General features: G+C 47.4%; 1 protein-coding gene across 3 annotated transcripts in view; it reads right to left on the bottom strand.

The window, feature by feature from the left end:
• NKTR (natural killer cell triggering receptor) overlaps positions 1-2,872 on the bottom strand; it is an 80,182-nt gene extending 77,310 nt beyond the window's left edge. The window contains exon 1 of one of the 3 annotated variants that reach the window (XM_073334786.1): positions 2,760-2,872. In XM_073334786.1, coding sequence (XP_073190887.1) covers positions 2,760-2,850 — 91 coding nt within the window. In that variant the 5' untranslated portion in view covers positions 2,851-2,872. Of the gene's footprint in view, positions 1-858; positions 1,303-2,759 lie in introns of those variants that run through there. The other 2 variants (XM_073334787.1, XM_073334788.1) reach the window with 2 other exon arrangements.
• Positions 2,873-16,958: the final 14,086 nt, after the last annotated feature.

The raw sequence follows: 16,958 nt of genomic DNA, 5'->3' as shown, positions 1-16,958 counted from the left end.
AATCACACTGTCTCACTGCCAACCCCAGGCACAGCAACACCCTTCTTTGCCCCACAGCAATCACTAGTGCTGTACACAGATAAGACACAGCATCAGATAAAGGTTTACTATTCTGAACAGAAAAGAGCACCTCTCCCTGGCAAATAGGCGCCAAGAGGGCCCCTGCCCTCTGACCCACCCCAGTGAATTAGAAGTGGGGAGCAGACACCACTTAGATCACTGGGAATTGGGGGTGGAACAAAGACCCTAGACTCCTGTCCCCACATCAGTGGCAATAGGGGGCAAGTCTGGGAACCCTGCTCCCACTTTGGTAAAGACACTGCGGAGGAAGAGCGAAGGTTCTGCTTGCCGACCCCTCCTCCTTCTCCCTTAGGAATGGGGGGGGGGGGAGCAAGGAATCTGGGTTTCTGGGGAGGTTATGCTTTGTCCTCGCTGCCCCCTTTGAGGGATTAAATATGTTGGGAGTTAATATCTTCCCCTACTGCTGTCCTTCTCCCCCCATTTTGAATAATTTGGATGGTGGAAAGGGGGATACAGCAGAGTCCTTGATTGTTCCTTACTCAGGGAACCTGACCATACCCAGTTATCTACATGTGTGGTCACACCACCAGCCCCACTTCCCTATTATTCACAAAGGGGGGGAGCGGGAGTGTCCCTTTGTTAGCCTCCTTAACTCTCTCCCGCTTGGGATCAAAATGGAAGTCACAAACACCCCACACTTTTCGGGATACTCTCTCCCTAGGGTCTCAGAAGAAGGGAGGTAGCGAGTCTACAGTGCTGCCAACAACCCAGTCACTTAAGTTATGGGTTTGGGGGGCAAATCGCTCTGACTGGGTCTCTGTGGCAAGCTCAGCCTACCTGTCTTACCCTGGGAATCCACTGTACTCTTCTTGGGGTCATGGAGAAGGTCTCCTGCCTAAGTCTTCCTTCTGCACCATCGGCAACAGCTCCTGCAGTCTGATGCTTTAGGGCGATCTTGCTCCTCCCTGTCCCCACTGCAGTTTCCCCTCTTTCATGCATGATTGACAAGGCAGGAGATGTGGGGCGAGACCTACCAAGGTCTCTCTGGCCTCTTCCTCACCCCTAGGGACTACATCCTGTCACAAGGGGGTTAAAATAATTTCTTGCTGCTCCTACCTTGTGGGAGTTGGAGGGAGAGTCAGGACTCTTCTCCACACACCCTTCAGGGGAATTTAGGAGGGAGGGAGTGCCCTGCCCTACTGCCCCTCCCCTTATAGGAGCACATATGGAGCTAGGGGAAGACACTACCTCCTATGAAAAAAGAACGAGGAGTACTTGTGGCACCTTAGAGACTAACAAATTTAGTGTTTTCGGTGCCAAAAGTACTCCTCCTTCTTTTTGCTGATACAGACTAACAGGGCTACCACTCTGAAACTACCTCCTATGGGAATGTGTCATGTGGGGGGAGGAAGGAGGGCCTTTTCCCAATACCTCTTCCATAGGACTCCCACCCTCCCTCTGTGTGGTGACTGGAGGGGTGACCCCCAATCGGAATTAGGGGGTGACCCCGTGGGAACGAACAGGCCTCCCCACTGGGAAAAAGGGGGTGACCCCGTGGGCCCCATCTAGCTGACATGAACTGGCTGGCTGGCCCCACTCCGCCGCGTCCCCTCGGGGTCACAGGCACTGCGCTCGCCCCCGCGCGCGCGCGCGCGCCCCCACTCCCGCCCCCGCCCGGATTCCACGCTGTAATCCCGCGAGAACACGCCCGCGTCCCGTTTGCCGCCCGGCCCGTGATGTGGCAGCGCGAGGGCAGGGGCGAGGAAGGGAGGTGGCTCGGGTGGCTGTCTCCCGAGCAGCGCTCCTTCCACGCACGCCCTGCCCCCGCAGGGCTCGTTTTCCTCCTCGACCAACACCCGGCCCGACAGCGCCCCCCGCCCCCAGAAGGGACGGAAACAACGACAGTGTCACCGCCGCACGCCCCCTCCCCTCCCCTCCCAGCAGTGGGGACCCGCCCCTCGGTAAAGGTTTACTGGGAACCACAACGAGCACCTCCCCCTGGCGAGGGCGGGGGGGGGGAGGCCCCTGAGCCCTGCCCCAGCCCACCCCAGTGAATGAGAAGCGGGGAGCAGGCACCGCTTGGCCAATGGGAATTGGGGGGGGGAGGAGGGTGGCGGCGAAGACCCTCGACTCCTGCCCCCACGTCACGGGAAGTAGTTTGGGGGGGGGGTCCTGCTCCCACGTCGGCGCTGACATTGTGGAGGAAGAGTGAGGGGCTCCGGCTGCTGCCCCCGCCTCCTTCCCCGGGAGTTGGGGATGGGGGAGAGCGAGGAAGCTGGGGGCCGAGAGGGGGGACGGTCTGCCCCTGCTGCCCCACCCCCACTTCGGGGAAGTTTGGGGGTGTGTGTGTGTCGGGGAAGGGGGGGGGGGCAGGGGAAGCTCTCCCCGGCTGCTCCCTCCGGGGGAGTGAAGAACCAGACCCTTTCCTGCCCTCACACCCCTTAGGGGGATCCGGGGGGAGCGAGCCCCTGCCTTGCTGCCCCCCCCCCCGGCCATGGGAACATGTGTGGAGCTGGAGAAGACCCCGCCCCCGACAGTAATGGGGGGGCACTTTCCTGCTGTCTCCCCCTCACAAGAAGGGGGAGCGAGGATCCCACCCTCCGTGGCGACTAGAAGGGCGACCCCGTGGGAACTAACAGGCCGCCCGAGCCCCGCCAGCAATTAGGGGGGTGACCCCGTGGGAACTAGGAGGTCTCCCCTCCCCATTAGGGGGAGATTAGCCGCAGCTGCGTCCTTACCTGGCCTCTCCTTCGCTTTGTTTCCCTTCCCCGGTTCCTCCCCCCGCCCGTGTGAGGAGCCACAGCCGGAGCCACCGGCCCCAAACGTCATTAACGGGCTGACTCCCCTCCCCTCTCCCGCGCGTCCCCGCCCCCTTCCTTCTTCACGGGCGCGGCGCTCGCTCCCGCGCCCGGCCTGCCTGCGCACGCGCCCGGGGCCAGAGGCAAGCTCGCGCTTCGCCCCCCCCCCGGGCCCCGCCCCTCGCCGCGCGCGCGCGCGCGCGCCTCTGCCCAAGGGTCGCTCCCGCCCCCTGCGGGGAGCAGTGGCAGGGCCGGGGGCGAGATGCAGTAAAGGGAGATGGCGTGGCTGGGGGCAGGTTTCCTAAGCGCCCCTCCCCTGGTGCAGACTCGCCGCCCCTTCTCGTGCCCCACCTCTTCCCCCGGCCTGGGCTCGTTCTCCTCGCCTACAAACACAACCCCTTCTTTCCACCCCCACTTTTGGGGGAAATTGGGGGGCAGTGAGCTTATGATCCTTCTCTGCGCCCCCCCCCTTGGGGGGAAATTTGGATGTGGGGGGTAAGATTCTTCCCTGTTGCCCCTTCTCTGTGGGAGCGAGGGTGGAGGGCCCACACCCTTTATGGGCATTTGGGGGGAGTGATCGCCCTGCCCTGCTGCCCCCTCCTTCCGGGAAGGTGCAGGGGGTGGCCCCCGCCTCCCCCTCAGTGGTGGCTGGAAGGGCGCATCACCCCCACTGGGAACTTGGGGGTGCCTGGGGAACTGGCAGGCCATCCTCCCCTTGCCCATTGGGTGGGGGTAGCAATAGCTGTGTTCTTACCTGGCAGCCCCTATCATTTTGTTCCCTTTCCTCCTCCCCCTCCCCTCACCCCCAAAGCGGCCCCATAAACGCCAGTAACTGCTTGATGGATCAGCAAAGCAGGGACTGCAAATCCCCTCAGCAAAGGAGGGTCTGTGTTTCCCGCCAGCCTAGGGTGACCAGATGTCCCGTTTTTATAGGGACAGTCCTGTTTTTGGGGACTTTTTCTTATATAGGTGCCTATTGCCCCCTGTCCCTTTTTTTCACAGTTGCTATCTGGTCAACCTACACCAGCCCCTTCCCTGTTACACATCCCTTTCCCCTGGCCAAGGGAAGGGTAAGGTCCTGAACCCTGGCGCAGCTAGGCTCTGTTGGGTGTGAGAGCCATAGGGCAGCATGGAGCTGTAGAGAAACCCTGGGGACTGTGGACAAAGCTGCATGTGGACCAGGGTGTGTGTGACTGCAGGCCATCACAGCCACGTACAGGTCTGTGTGGGTCTTATGGGGGAGCAGCAGCAGCTGGGCAGGGAAGCACTGCAAAGGACCCAAAGCAGAGACACTAAAGCCTGGCTTGGAAACCCACAAACGTTGAATAGAGACTGGACTGGAGAGGATACCCCAAGCTCTAGGCCTGGAGAGCCCTGACTCTCCCTTGGGCTGGCCTGAGCCCAGTCTGGAATTGTTCTTGCTCACTTTGAACTGTAGCTGTTTAAACCTCTGTATCTGGGGTGTCTGCAACGTTCCCTGTCCTGCCACCCCTAGTAAAAACCTTTCCTTCAGCCATGTGTCTGAGTGATAATTGGGATCCACCAGGGCTAGTGTCTGTAAGACCAAGCTGCTGAACCACCTGCAGTGTTTGCCTCCAAGATGCAATACACTGGGCATACTACTGACACTCTAGGGGGTTGGGGTACAGAGTAACCCCAATAATTACAGCTGGCTGACTTACTGTCCTCTTCCCATTCCCATGCAACCCTGCACTGCCAGGCTCACCCCTCCCTCCCTCCCCCCGCTGGTCCAGCCTTCTGTCTCGGGCACTGCACTAGCTACTTTGCCCAGCAGCCCTCCCCCGCCCATGAGACACATGTACATAGAGACAGAGTAAAGCCTGTACTTTGCCCCCCTCTCCCTCCATTTTGTCCGTGCCCCAGGCCAAGGGTCAGTCCTGTATACCCAGCTATTACCACTCTGTTTCAATTCACACTAATGGTGGGGAGGGGAGAGGAGGGAGAGTGTGACGTTCCCCTCTGGTTCTATCTGGCCTGGTGATCTGCTAGGTCACTCCAATTCTTGACTCTGGGAGCTAGCCTTACCCTGCTCTGCTATGAGAACCCCCACTCCTGGGCTGGTCACGCACAGCCTCTGGCATGTAAGCTGCTCCCAGCTACTTGCAACTGAATGACACTAGCCAATATCTCCGGTCCCAGACACAACCCTAGGAACTTCCATCTTGCAGTGTCCAGTTATGTCTGCTGGACACTGCAAGCTTATGAGTTTGTGAATTCAACAAAGAAATTGATATGTACCAGGCTTGTTATCCCCAGGGGAGTCTCTACCATGCTTCAAACCAAACACACGGCTTCAGGTAGAATAAACAAATTTATTAACTATGAAAGATAGATTTTAAGTTATTATAAGTCAAAGAATAACAAGTCAGATTTGGTCAAATGAAATAAAAACAAAATGCATTCTAAGCTGATCTTAACACTTTCAGTGTCCTTACAAACTTAGATGCTTCTCACCACAGGCTGGCTGGTTGCTCTTTAGTCAGGCTCTCCCCTTTGATCAGCACTTCAGTTGCTTGGTGTGGTCCAGCCTGTAGATGGAGGTGGAAGAGAGAGGAAGAGCACAGCAAACATCTCTTCCTTTTATCAGGTCCTTTCCTCCCTCTTGGCTTTGCCCCACAACCCGTTCAGAGTCAGGTGAGCATTACTGAGTCTCTCCAAGTAAGGTTGAGCAATTCCCCTGGTATGGCCTCATGCAGGTGAGCCATTGCATTGTAGCTCCCTTGCTGGACAATGGCTGTTGATGGGTTGTTTGACACCTGGCCTGGGCTTTGGTTACTTTCCTTGCTGTTGCCTTTGGGGACCTAATATCTGGCTGATTCCCCCAATTTACAGCATGTTTTAGTGATAACCATACTACACAATTCTCATAACTTCATATGCATTAATGATATACATCTATGGATAGAGAAATGACTTTTAGCAGATCATAACCTTTCCCATGATACCTTACAAGGCGTGCTTTATACGTAAGATCAAGATTATATGAAAATGAGGAATAGGGAGATTACAGCATGCTCCCCCAAGGTATAGAATGTCCCAGGGAGTTCTTCAGATTATTAAACAGGTTCCTAGCTAGTTCCCCTCCCCCCTTCCCCGCCATCCTCAAGGGAGGCCAGGAAGCACATGGGATTGTCTTTCCTTCTTGAACTTATTAGCAAATTAAGTACCACCACAAATCTCCCTGAAATTAATTTGAAAACGTTGGTCAATATGATGCTCACTAGGGAATTAATAGTAGATCTGGGAAGAGGACACATGCGTGCAGTGTCATGAAACGTGTCATTTCCTCTCATCCATTGCAAGGGGCTTTTCCCCTAAATGAGTGGGCTGCCACTGTTGCCTGCGTGAGGATCATGCCTTGTTGGTGTAAAATAGAGCCAGTTGAGTCCCTTATTCTTTGTCTATGGCTGTTTATTTGGGAAGAATAAGCACTTTTACAAATCATTACCATCCATGCACCAAAAATACAGCATGCCCTGAATGTATCATTGCTTGTATTGTTCCTAATGTTTTCCTATGAGATCTATGATCTTGTCAATGTGGGGAGAGGGGAGGGTGAGTTGTACCAACATAGCTGTACGTGTGCAAAGCCCTGTGTAAGTGCTCTGCACAAGTACAAGATGAAGCTTCTACTGATGCACCTTATTCCAGTAGGTTACAATCCCTGTTTTATACCAAAAACACTGTGTTCACGTTAGGGATTTGACTGGTGTAGTTACACCAGTGCAAGTTTCCCGAGTCTAGACAGGCCCTACGTTTATATACTATGCTGTTACTAAACCCCACTGCCAACTCTTATCTTCTTAGTCCTCTCTTTGTGTGTTCCCGTATCAGCCCACTCATACGTCCAGAAAGAGCTGCTTCATAATGGGAATGCTCAGAGACTAAATGTAGGTATAAGCATAGACTCCCATATTTATTCCATCATTTCATCTGTACAGTCACATGCATCACAGTATCTTGATTCCTATTCTTACAGTGACCAACACCTTGTATTGCACCCAGAAAGAAGTAACCAGGGCAGAGCTCTGAGCACTGATGAAATATACTCACAGTAATAACCACACCATCTGAGAGATGAGCTTTTGCCTTCGCACTTGGTGACCCCCTTCCATATGCTCTTCAAAGGTAGCACAAATGAGAGCCCATTGTAGAATCTAGCCTGAAGATGAGAACTGTTTTGAAGTTCACATTGGAGAGGAGGGTTCAGAAATCTCCTAGCAACTTTAGATAACAAACATACTAGGAGTGAACAGTGGCAAGATGGAAACAAAAAGATACTTTAGAAGTCAAAAATAAAAGTGTGACAGAATTTGTTGGATTTTGGTTATGTACAGGCTTTATGGCCTTCACCACTATTTCTGAGCACCTCACTAAACAAAAAATCAGATTTTTTCATCTTGACTCATGTTTAGTGATACATTACTATGCACTGTAGTCCCACTGGGGATTCAATTGTTGTGTACTTTTACAGGTTTGTAAGACCATTGGGGCTACTTGCAAAGTATCATTTCACTAAACATGAGTAAATATGATAAATCTGGCCCTAATGGATCTATCTGCACAACAATCCCAGTGAGGTAGGGAAGCAATATTACCCCAGTATTATAGATGGAGAACTGAGATACAGAGTGATTAAATGCCTTGCCCCAGGTCACACAGGAAATCTGTGGCTGAACCAGGATCGGAACCCCGATCACTTTGCTTTCCTTTATCTTCCTAAAGTAACAAACATCACTGGGTATTATTCTTTTCTTCATAACTGAAGTACATCTGTACTAATTCATTTCTCCCTTCCTACATTATCTGATCTTCCAATTTTATTCGAACTTGAAGTCTTGGCTAAGAGCAAACAAACAAATTAAAAACACACACATAAAAGACTTGGAAATATGCTAATTATTCTTAATGCAGGTAGCAAAGGATTTCCAGCCATTAAAAAAAAAAAATGTCAAGCCCCAATTACTTGAATAAAGAACTAAATTAAGAAGGTCTGGTGCTCTGAGAAATGAACTCTCATAATCAAATCTAGGACAGAAGCTGATAAATATGCAGCTCAGTGGAGGAAAATATGTTACATGAAGAAAAAAGTTTGCTAAGCAGTTTTGAGGCCATTCTTTTGAACCAGATCATGAAATATGTACACCAGTTGCAAATAATTATTTGTTCATGTTATTCCAATGCTAGATGCTACTGCAGATGCTGCTTTAGTTGAATTAGGGTCTGATCCTGTGCCCACTGAAATTAGTAACAAAGCCCGGGGCCCTATTGATTTCAATGGGCACAGGGCCAGGCTCCTAGAGGAAGAGAGTACACTCAGTGGTTCATCTCTACAGATAAGGCTGCATAATTGTCTGTGCTATAAATCTTGTTTTTGTTTGTCATAAATTCCTGAAACATTAAATTTCTGGTTGAAATTTTCCAGGCTTAGGCCCCAGTCCTGCAAACACCCATGCACAAGAGTAGTCCCACTGGCAAATGTGCTTGAAGGTGAATTTTTTTGAGAGATTGAACAAACTCGGTTCAGCTATTTTTGAGAAAAGGAGGGTGCAAAAATTACACTTTCCCCATTATAATACATACCTTTCCACCATTTATTGAACAGCTGTGCAGCCAAAACAGCTGGGGTTAGTAGGTTTAAATTTGAAAGCTATTCCTCATTGTAGGAAGTGCCTTTGATCTGGTGACCATTGATTTAGATATGACCGCAGGAGGGTAGCTAAATAGTTTTAGTTTCTGGAATTTTTTCCATCTTTTTGGAAATTTTGTACAAAAAAAGCATTGTGTTAAATTTAAAAAGAACAGCAACTTGTCAAATAGTGCTTGCTCTTAAATTTTCCATTGCAGTTAGATAACTTTACTGAATTATATGTGGTATTACACAGACTTCTCTGAGCCTACTGTGCTTGTGGTTTGTTTATTGGATGCCGCATAATGATCCATATAGAATTTGCACTTGGAGTGCTTCTCAGCTACATAGGGCAGACAAGGAAATGTTTGGACATGGCCTTACAATACCTGAAATGTATCTGTGTAGGGCCCAAATCATGTATATGAGGCTGGTTCATAACTGCATATTCTGTAGCTGCTCTACACATAAAAGGCCAGATCCTCATCTGATATCAATCAATATAGCTTCATTGAATTCAGTGGAACTAAGTCGATCTGCACCAAGTGAGGAACTGACCTAGAACTCTCAGTGAGGCCCAGTGAAAGTACAGAATACCAAGGAGAGAACATACCGGACAATAGGAGTAGAAGTTTCATAGCTAAATCTGAAAACTTGCATAACAAAGAAGATCAAAGCAGAATTCAGTGTGTTGCCCTTAATTGTTTAGTCATGCAAAACCAGTTTTTTAATTTCTTCTTTCTGGAATGATAATATTGCAGTGCAGAATAACTTAAAAAGTACTTTAATTAGCAAATGCTTCGCTACTGAGCAAACAAGCAGTTAAGAGCAAAAAGCCAGCAGGCAGTTATCCATTAAGCAAATTCAAATAATGAAAAGGAACTTAATTAAAAATATCCTTGCCAGCTCTTGTTTTAGGAGTTCAGAATTTTAAAGGAAACTAAATGACTTTGGGGTTGGCTCTTTCTTTCTTTCATACTGCAATTTGAAAAGCAACATTAAAAGTCAACATCCAGGTTTATCATCTAATCTGTTTCAGAGTAGCAGCCGTGTTAGTCTGTATTCGCAAAAAGAAAAGGAGTACTTGTGGCAATGAAGTGAGCTGTAGCTCACGAAAGCTTATGCTCAAATAAATTTGTTAGTCTCTAAGGTGCCACAAGTACTCCTTTTCTTTCATCTAATCTGCGGTTTCTGTTGACATGGAATGAATCAAGGCTGTCCATCCAGACAAGGATCTTAGAGTTCACTAGATGTTCCATGGTTTGGATGTCTTCTCCACATTGTCATATTCAGTTGTCCTTCATTTTCCATTTGTGTAGTAGGTAATTATATTGGCTATCCTCACCTGGTTTAGCCCACTCATTGAAGCAGTTTACCAGGGTGTGGCCACTGTCCTATGCAAACAGCTACTTGGAGCCACAGGTGAGAGCTGGGTGTAGGTGAGGGCCAAAGCAGATGAACTAATCCCTAAGGAGCATGACAGGTTCCTCCAACAGAGGTGCTACCTTTCCCACATATCCCCCATATACCTCATACACCATGAGGGCAGCTGATGGGTCTTTTGCCCTTAGCGAGATAGGGAAACTGCCTTTTTCTAGCATGTGAAGACTGTTCTGGTAGACAGGGTGGGGGAAATCAATTTGTGATTCAATGGCCATGTAGGTGGTTCAGCAACATGCTGTGGCGCGTGTAGAGCATGACAAGGCATGGAAGATGTCCTGGTTACCCACTGCAGCTAAGGAAGTCCCCAGCCATAACGATTCTTCATGCTGCTGGAATCTGACTTCCACAGCCGAGAGAGTGTGCAACGGTTTTCTCACTCAAAAGTTTCCTGCACAGATTTTCTCCCAACTCTCATCCTATTAACATCTTATCAAATCTCATCATCATCATCATTTTATCATTAATTCAAGTCCTGTGGCGATGGGGGCCTGGAAAAGCAACAGATGAAGATGAACTGGCAGTTGTAGCCACAATCCTGCACATAGGCGGCCTTAGGCCATTCAGCTCTGTCCCCGGGGCAGCAGAGACGTTCATCAGCATCCTAGATTACTGAGCAGCCCTTTTTAGGATAGCACTGCTCACCCTTTTTAAGGGACGGGCCTAGAAAAGGTGCCCAAAACATTGCCTGCCCCATAACATCTGGCCAGACTACCATGGCTGGCAGATCATCCTACAGCGGTTGAAAAACAATAAAGAAGAACGGTTTCAGAGTAACAGCCGTGTTAGTCTGTATTCGCAAAAAGAAAAGGAGTACTTGTGGCACCTTAGAGACTAACCAATTTATTTGAGCATGAGCTTTCGTGAGCTACAGCTCACTTCATCGGATGCATACTGTGGAAACTGCAGAAGACATTATATACACAGAGACCATGAAACAATACCTCCTCCCACCCCACTCTCCTGCTGGTAATAGCTTATCTAAGGGAGAGTGATCACTTTAGATAAGCTATTACCAGCAGGAGAGTGGGGTGGGAGGAGGTATTGTTTCATGGTCTCTGTTTATATAATGTCTTCTGCAGTTTCCACAGTATGCATCCGATGAAGTGAGCTGTAGCTCACGAAAGCTTATGCTCAAATAAATTGGTTAGTCTCTAAGGTGCCACAAGTACTCCTTTTCTTTTTTTAATAAAGAAGGAAAGACTCACTCTGGGAGCATGGAATGTCCACACTCTTGTGGATGGAGGCAATGCACAAAGGCCTGAGAGAAGAACAGCTCTTGTCTCCAGAGAACTTGTCCACTATAATATTGATATTGCTGCACTGCAAGAGACTAGATTGGCTAGAGAAGTTTCCATCAGTGAGCTAGGAAGCAATTAAAATTTCTTTTGGAAAGAAAAAGCAGAGGATGAAGAAAGGATCCATGGAGTCAGATTTTCAATAAGACCTTCACTTCTGAAACAACTTCCTGACCTGTCTATTGGCCTGAACGAATGGCTCATGAAACTTCGATTTCCCCTGAATCCTCTACGGCATGTCACTATCATCAGTGCCTGTGCACCTACACTGTCCAGCACAGAGGAAAGCAAGGAGCAATTCTACTCTGACCTGGACTCCATCATCAGATCAACTCCTGCATATGACAAGCTCATCCTGCTGGGAGACTTTAACACTAGGATTGGTAGAGACAGTAGTGACTGGAGAGGCGTGATAGGATGAAATGGAGTGGGAGAGATAAACAGCAATGGACTCCTCCTCTTGCGTAAATGTGTAGAACACAGTCTGCTCATCACTAACACTATCTTTAGGCAAAATTATAAATATAAAATGACATGGATGCACCCACACTCCAACCAATGGCACTTGATTGACTATGTTATCACCTGCCAATGAGACATCCGCGATGTCAGAATTACCAGAGCTATATTTGGTGTGGAATGCTGGACAGACCACAAATTGGTAAGAGCAATGCTGAACCTGCATATAGACTCTTCACAGCACATGTGTCCCAAACTTAATAGAACAGCCTTCAGCATAGCAAAGCTCAAGCACTCCAACTATCAGGCACACTTTCAGCAGTCACTTGATGACAAGCTTCTTTCATGCCTGCCAATCACCGGCAACCCAACAGAAAAATGGAAACAGCTGAAACGCGATTATTGACACAGCTAAATCAGTTCTGGGGCCAAAGAAAAGGATACACCAGGATGGTTTGATGAGAACAACAAGGACATCTCCAAACTCCTAAGTGACAAGAAGAAAGCATTTGGTGAATAGCAGAATAAATTCACTTCCATCTCACAGAAAGATAGGTTTAAGTACTACAGTGCAAAGCCTAGTCTGAACTAAGGAGAATGCAGTTTGAGTGGTGGAAGAGAAAAGCTGCAGAAGTCCAGCATTACACAGAAAAAAACAATGCAAAGATGTTCTTTGACTCTCTCAAAGCAGCCTACGGACCATCTAATTCTGGCACAGCCCTCTTGAAGTCAGCAGATGACACAACCCTCATCAAAGACAAGGAGGGAATCATATGGAGATGGGCTGAACACTTCAATAGTCTACTCAATAGATATCCACGGTCGATCAACATGTCCTTGATCATTTACCTGAGAAACCCATCAAAGAGGATCTTGATCTCCCTCCATCAGTTGAAGAAGTTATAAAAGCCATCAAAAAACTGAACTCTGGCAAAGCATCTGGAAAGGATGATATTCCAGCAGACTTGTATAAAGGATCAGGCCCAAAGGCTATTGAGGTGTTTCATGACATCTTGAGTAGCATTTAGGAGGAAGAAGAAATGCCACAGGACTTCAAAGATGCTATTATTGTATCACTGTTCAAAAACAAATGCAGCAAAGCTAACTGTGGAAAGTACAGAGGCATTGTTCTCCTCTGTACAGCAGGCAAAATTCTAGCTCACATTCTACTGAACAGACTCATCGCAAACATATCTGAGGAGATTCTGCCAGAAGTGCAGTGTGGTTTCAGACCAGGTCATAGTACTATGGACATGATCTTTGTCATAAGGGAGGTCCAGAAAAAATGTTTAGAGCAGAACATGGACCTCTATGCAGTTTTCATCGATTTGACCAAAGCTTTTGATATGGTCAACAGAGAGGGTCTATGGGCTATTCTACATAAACTGGGCTGCCCAAGAAGATTCATACAAATCATCCATCTGTTCCACAGTGACTTTTCTGATGCATTCAAAATCTTGAATGGAGAGAAGCAAGGCTGCATACTTGCTCCAGTGCTGTTCAACTTGTTCTTTGCCTGTGTCCTCAGACACGCAACAAGGGACTTGGATCAGGGGATATACATCCACTACCGACTCAATGGCTCCCTCTTTGAGCTTCAAAGACTCAGTGCTAAGACCAAGACACTGGAGAGATTTCTCGTCGAGGCACTTTTTGCGGATGACTGCACCTTGATGGCCCATAGACATGACGACCTTCAGGTCATCGTTGATAGATTTTCTAAAGTATCTCAGCTCTTTGGCCTCACCATCAGTCTTGGGAAGACAGAGGTCTTGTTCCAACCAGTACCTCATTCCAATGCCCCAGTGCCAGCCCTCTTCATCCAAGGCACACAGTTTAAAACGTAAATCAGTTCAAGTATTTGGGCAGTACCATCTCGAGTGATGGTTCCCTTGATAAGGAAATTTCCTCCAGAATTAGTAAAGCCAGCCAGGCCCTTGGCCGACTCCGAACAAAAGTTCTTAACTGACACAACATCTGTCTCTCCACCAAATTGAAGATCTACAGTGCTGTGCTTCTAAGTTCTCTCCTGTATGGATCTGAGATGTGGACTTTTTATAGATGTCACACTAAACAGCTTGAGCAATTTCACATGCGCTCCCCTCCGCTCAGTAACGAGCATTCGTTGGCAGGACAGAGTGACCAATATTAAGGTCCTTGAGAGAGGAAACTCAACAAAATGTTATGGAGAGCACAACTTACGTGGACCTGACATGTCATCAGAATGGAAGACCACCATCTCCTAAAATAGATCCTGTATGGGGAGCTGAGTCAGGGCAAAAGAAAGAAGGGTTGTCCATATAAGCACTTCAAAGATAATCTGAAGAGCAGTCTCCAGTGGCCTGGCATCAATCTGAAAGAACTTGAGCAAATGGCTCAGAACAGGACTCACTGGCGGTCTCTGACAAGATCAGCATGTGACAAGTTTGAGCAGGATCGACAAAATCATCTCCAGGCTGCACGTGGAAGGCACCACAGATCTGCATCCTCAAACATCATAGATACAGACTGCCCATGCCCTCAGTGCGGCTGACTCTGTGCATCAGGGTTCGGACTGCGGAATCATTTGCGTAGCCATATATGAGAACTGCGACAATATCAGCAGCAGCAGCAGCAGCAGCGATGGACTACCAACAACAGTAGGTAATTGCAGCATCTGTACGAGGTTCTGATGTGGTTCTCTATGATCCATATTTTACATGGCTTGGTGAAGCCAGGTGGTTGGTCTATAGGATCTGTGATCAGGTCTTGATTCTTGACCCTGCTGTTTTCCTGCAGTCTCCATCTCTTGTCTTTTGATAGTTGTTCTAAGGTTTTAAGAGCTCTGGCTGCTAACTAGACTGGACTTAAGGTGGCATCACAGAAGTGGTCAGATATCTTTGTAGATGGGCACGTCCTGGTTCATTATCTCACAGTCATATTCTCATATTATTGCTGCTTCTCTTCTGAGGGATGGTTGTAAGATATGTATGAGGATGGGAAGTCAAATTGCTAGTATAGACCATGTCATATACAATTGTCATAGTAGTGTCCAGTTGGATGTGGACAAGTTTAATACGTATGCTACCTGCTCATACTGGCATGCAATATTCATCTACTGAGAAGACGAGGCCAATGTGGTTGTCCACAAGGTGTGAGTATCTGGTCCTCAACTGGTACGAGCTAATTTGTGGATAATATTGTTCCTAACCTTTATGTTGGTGGTGGTCTTCGTTATATGTTGGCTACAAGCCAACCTTTCCAAGATATTTTTGGAAATCCTCATGCCCACATCCCTAAAGAGCAATCCAGGTTTAGACCAGAACAAAGCACCTGTGATTAGATAATTGCACTGATGACCCATACCAAAACCGGCTATCAAGGTGGGCTCAAAACAGTTGCAGCGTATGTGGACCTGTCCTTGGCATATGAGTCAGTTTGGCAAAACAGCCTGTTTCTGAAGGTGTTGAAAATAGTGTGGTGCAGAACAACATTGCTCCTACTGACAGTTATGCTCACCAACCACAAGTTTTGTGTACATTTAACAGACCTGCAAGTCTTGTCTATTGAATAATGGGCTCCCACAGGGATCTGTCTTGGCACCATCACTATTTAATATTTATATCAGCGAGCTGGGAATGGAAACTTGGATATGCAGATGATTTTATGCTCGCCATCCCAGCGAGCACTTTCACCCAAGAGGAATGCATCATCACAGAAGATCTGAAAAAAACTGGAGGAATGCGTTGGTTATTGTGATTCCAACCAAACCCTCAAAAAACAGCTGTCTCCACATTCCACCTGAGCAACCAAGATGCAGAAAGGCACTTGAATGTCACCTTCAGTGACACCAAACTTGGGGTTGGTAAGAGAAAATAAAATCTGTCAACCCTAGGCAGCTGATTCAAATCAAGCTCAAGTGTCTGTAAGTTATTACTGACAACTATTCAGTGGACTGTATAACATGAGTTTGCTGGTCTTTCCCCAGATCTTAGTGGACAATTGTCCATGTCACAAAAACCATTACCACCATGGCCACTAATTGGGAATCACAGAAGAGAGAGAGAATAGAAACAATAATGCTATCTGATATCAGGAGGCTATGTCAGGGCTGAAGCACTTTTATGGGGGAAGCTCGCATTGTTGTTGCCCTTGCTTTTACTGTCCTGTGGATGAACAGATCAAAAGAGAGATTATTTTATACCATATATAATTAACCTGTGAAACTCAGTGCCACAGGATATTATGAAGATTAATAACTTTAAACCTGTGGGAGTGATGTGTGCCACAGAGCGACAACACAAGTGAGCATTAATTTATTCTCAAAACAGGATTAGACAGTTTGTCTCATTGTTTCCTTGAATTCCCCAGTCTGTCTCTTTATGTCCAGCTGTTGTCTCTTTTCTTATATTTAGAATGTAAGATTTTTGAGCAAGGGACCATCTTTTGGTTCTCTGTTTGTACAGCACCTAGCACAATGGGGTCCGGGTTCATGTAAAGACAGAAGACAACTTTGGTTCCTATCCAAGTCAGGGACATGAGGTTCAGACAAAATCCATCCAGACTTCCCTATCATGGTGTTTTTCCCCACTGAAAAGTTGTGGTATCCCAGAACACATACTTTGTTTCTGAGCCTTACCACCTTTTCACTCTCTTTGACTAGTCGAACCCAATCTCTCTTGCTTGTGGTCAAGTTCATCTTGCCAAGAATTCACAGAACCATCTGTAAACCATTTGTTTACAGCAGGCTGTGTTTATTTTATTTCCTCCTTGTGTTGCCATCTTCACTCTGGGATACTGCTGTTTATATGTCCCACTCTCTATTGTATGCATGCTTTTAACATACACCAACTCTTTAGGAATCCCTGTCCATCTAGGAATAGCAATTATAATTGGCACAGTTGAATTATTAATTCACGTGGTGCCTAGTGTCCAGGACCTTTAGCTTTGCACATTTTCTTCTCCATTATTATCAATTATTAATCAGTGTGATGTGTAACAGTCTTGTCCATTCCCCCCCTCTTTATTTCTCCTATTCCCTGAGTTAATTGCAAAACAAATTTAGCGCCATATATGCTGCAAGCAATTTATTGAGAAACATTATTATTATTCAGTGAATCAAGTACAGTATTTACAGATATATTAATAATGTCTGCAGGATTCCATAGGGAGATTCCCAGCTCCAGTGCCACCCAGTACGGTTCCCACTGGGTCCCTCTTGCCTCTACAGTTTCTGTGTCTATGAAATATGCCTCCCACCAGATCCTGGCATAATCAAATGTGTGCCTTATAATTTAACTGAATCATTTCTTA

Source organism: Lepidochelys kempii, chromosome 2 (assembly GCF_965140265.1).
Source record: "Lepidochelys kempii isolate rLepKem1 chromosome 2, rLepKem1.hap2, whole genome shotgun sequence".
NCBI lineage: Eukaryota > Metazoa > Chordata > Testudines > Cheloniidae > Lepidochelys > Lepidochelys kempii.
This window is presented reverse-complemented; position numbering and strand designations above follow the sequence as displayed.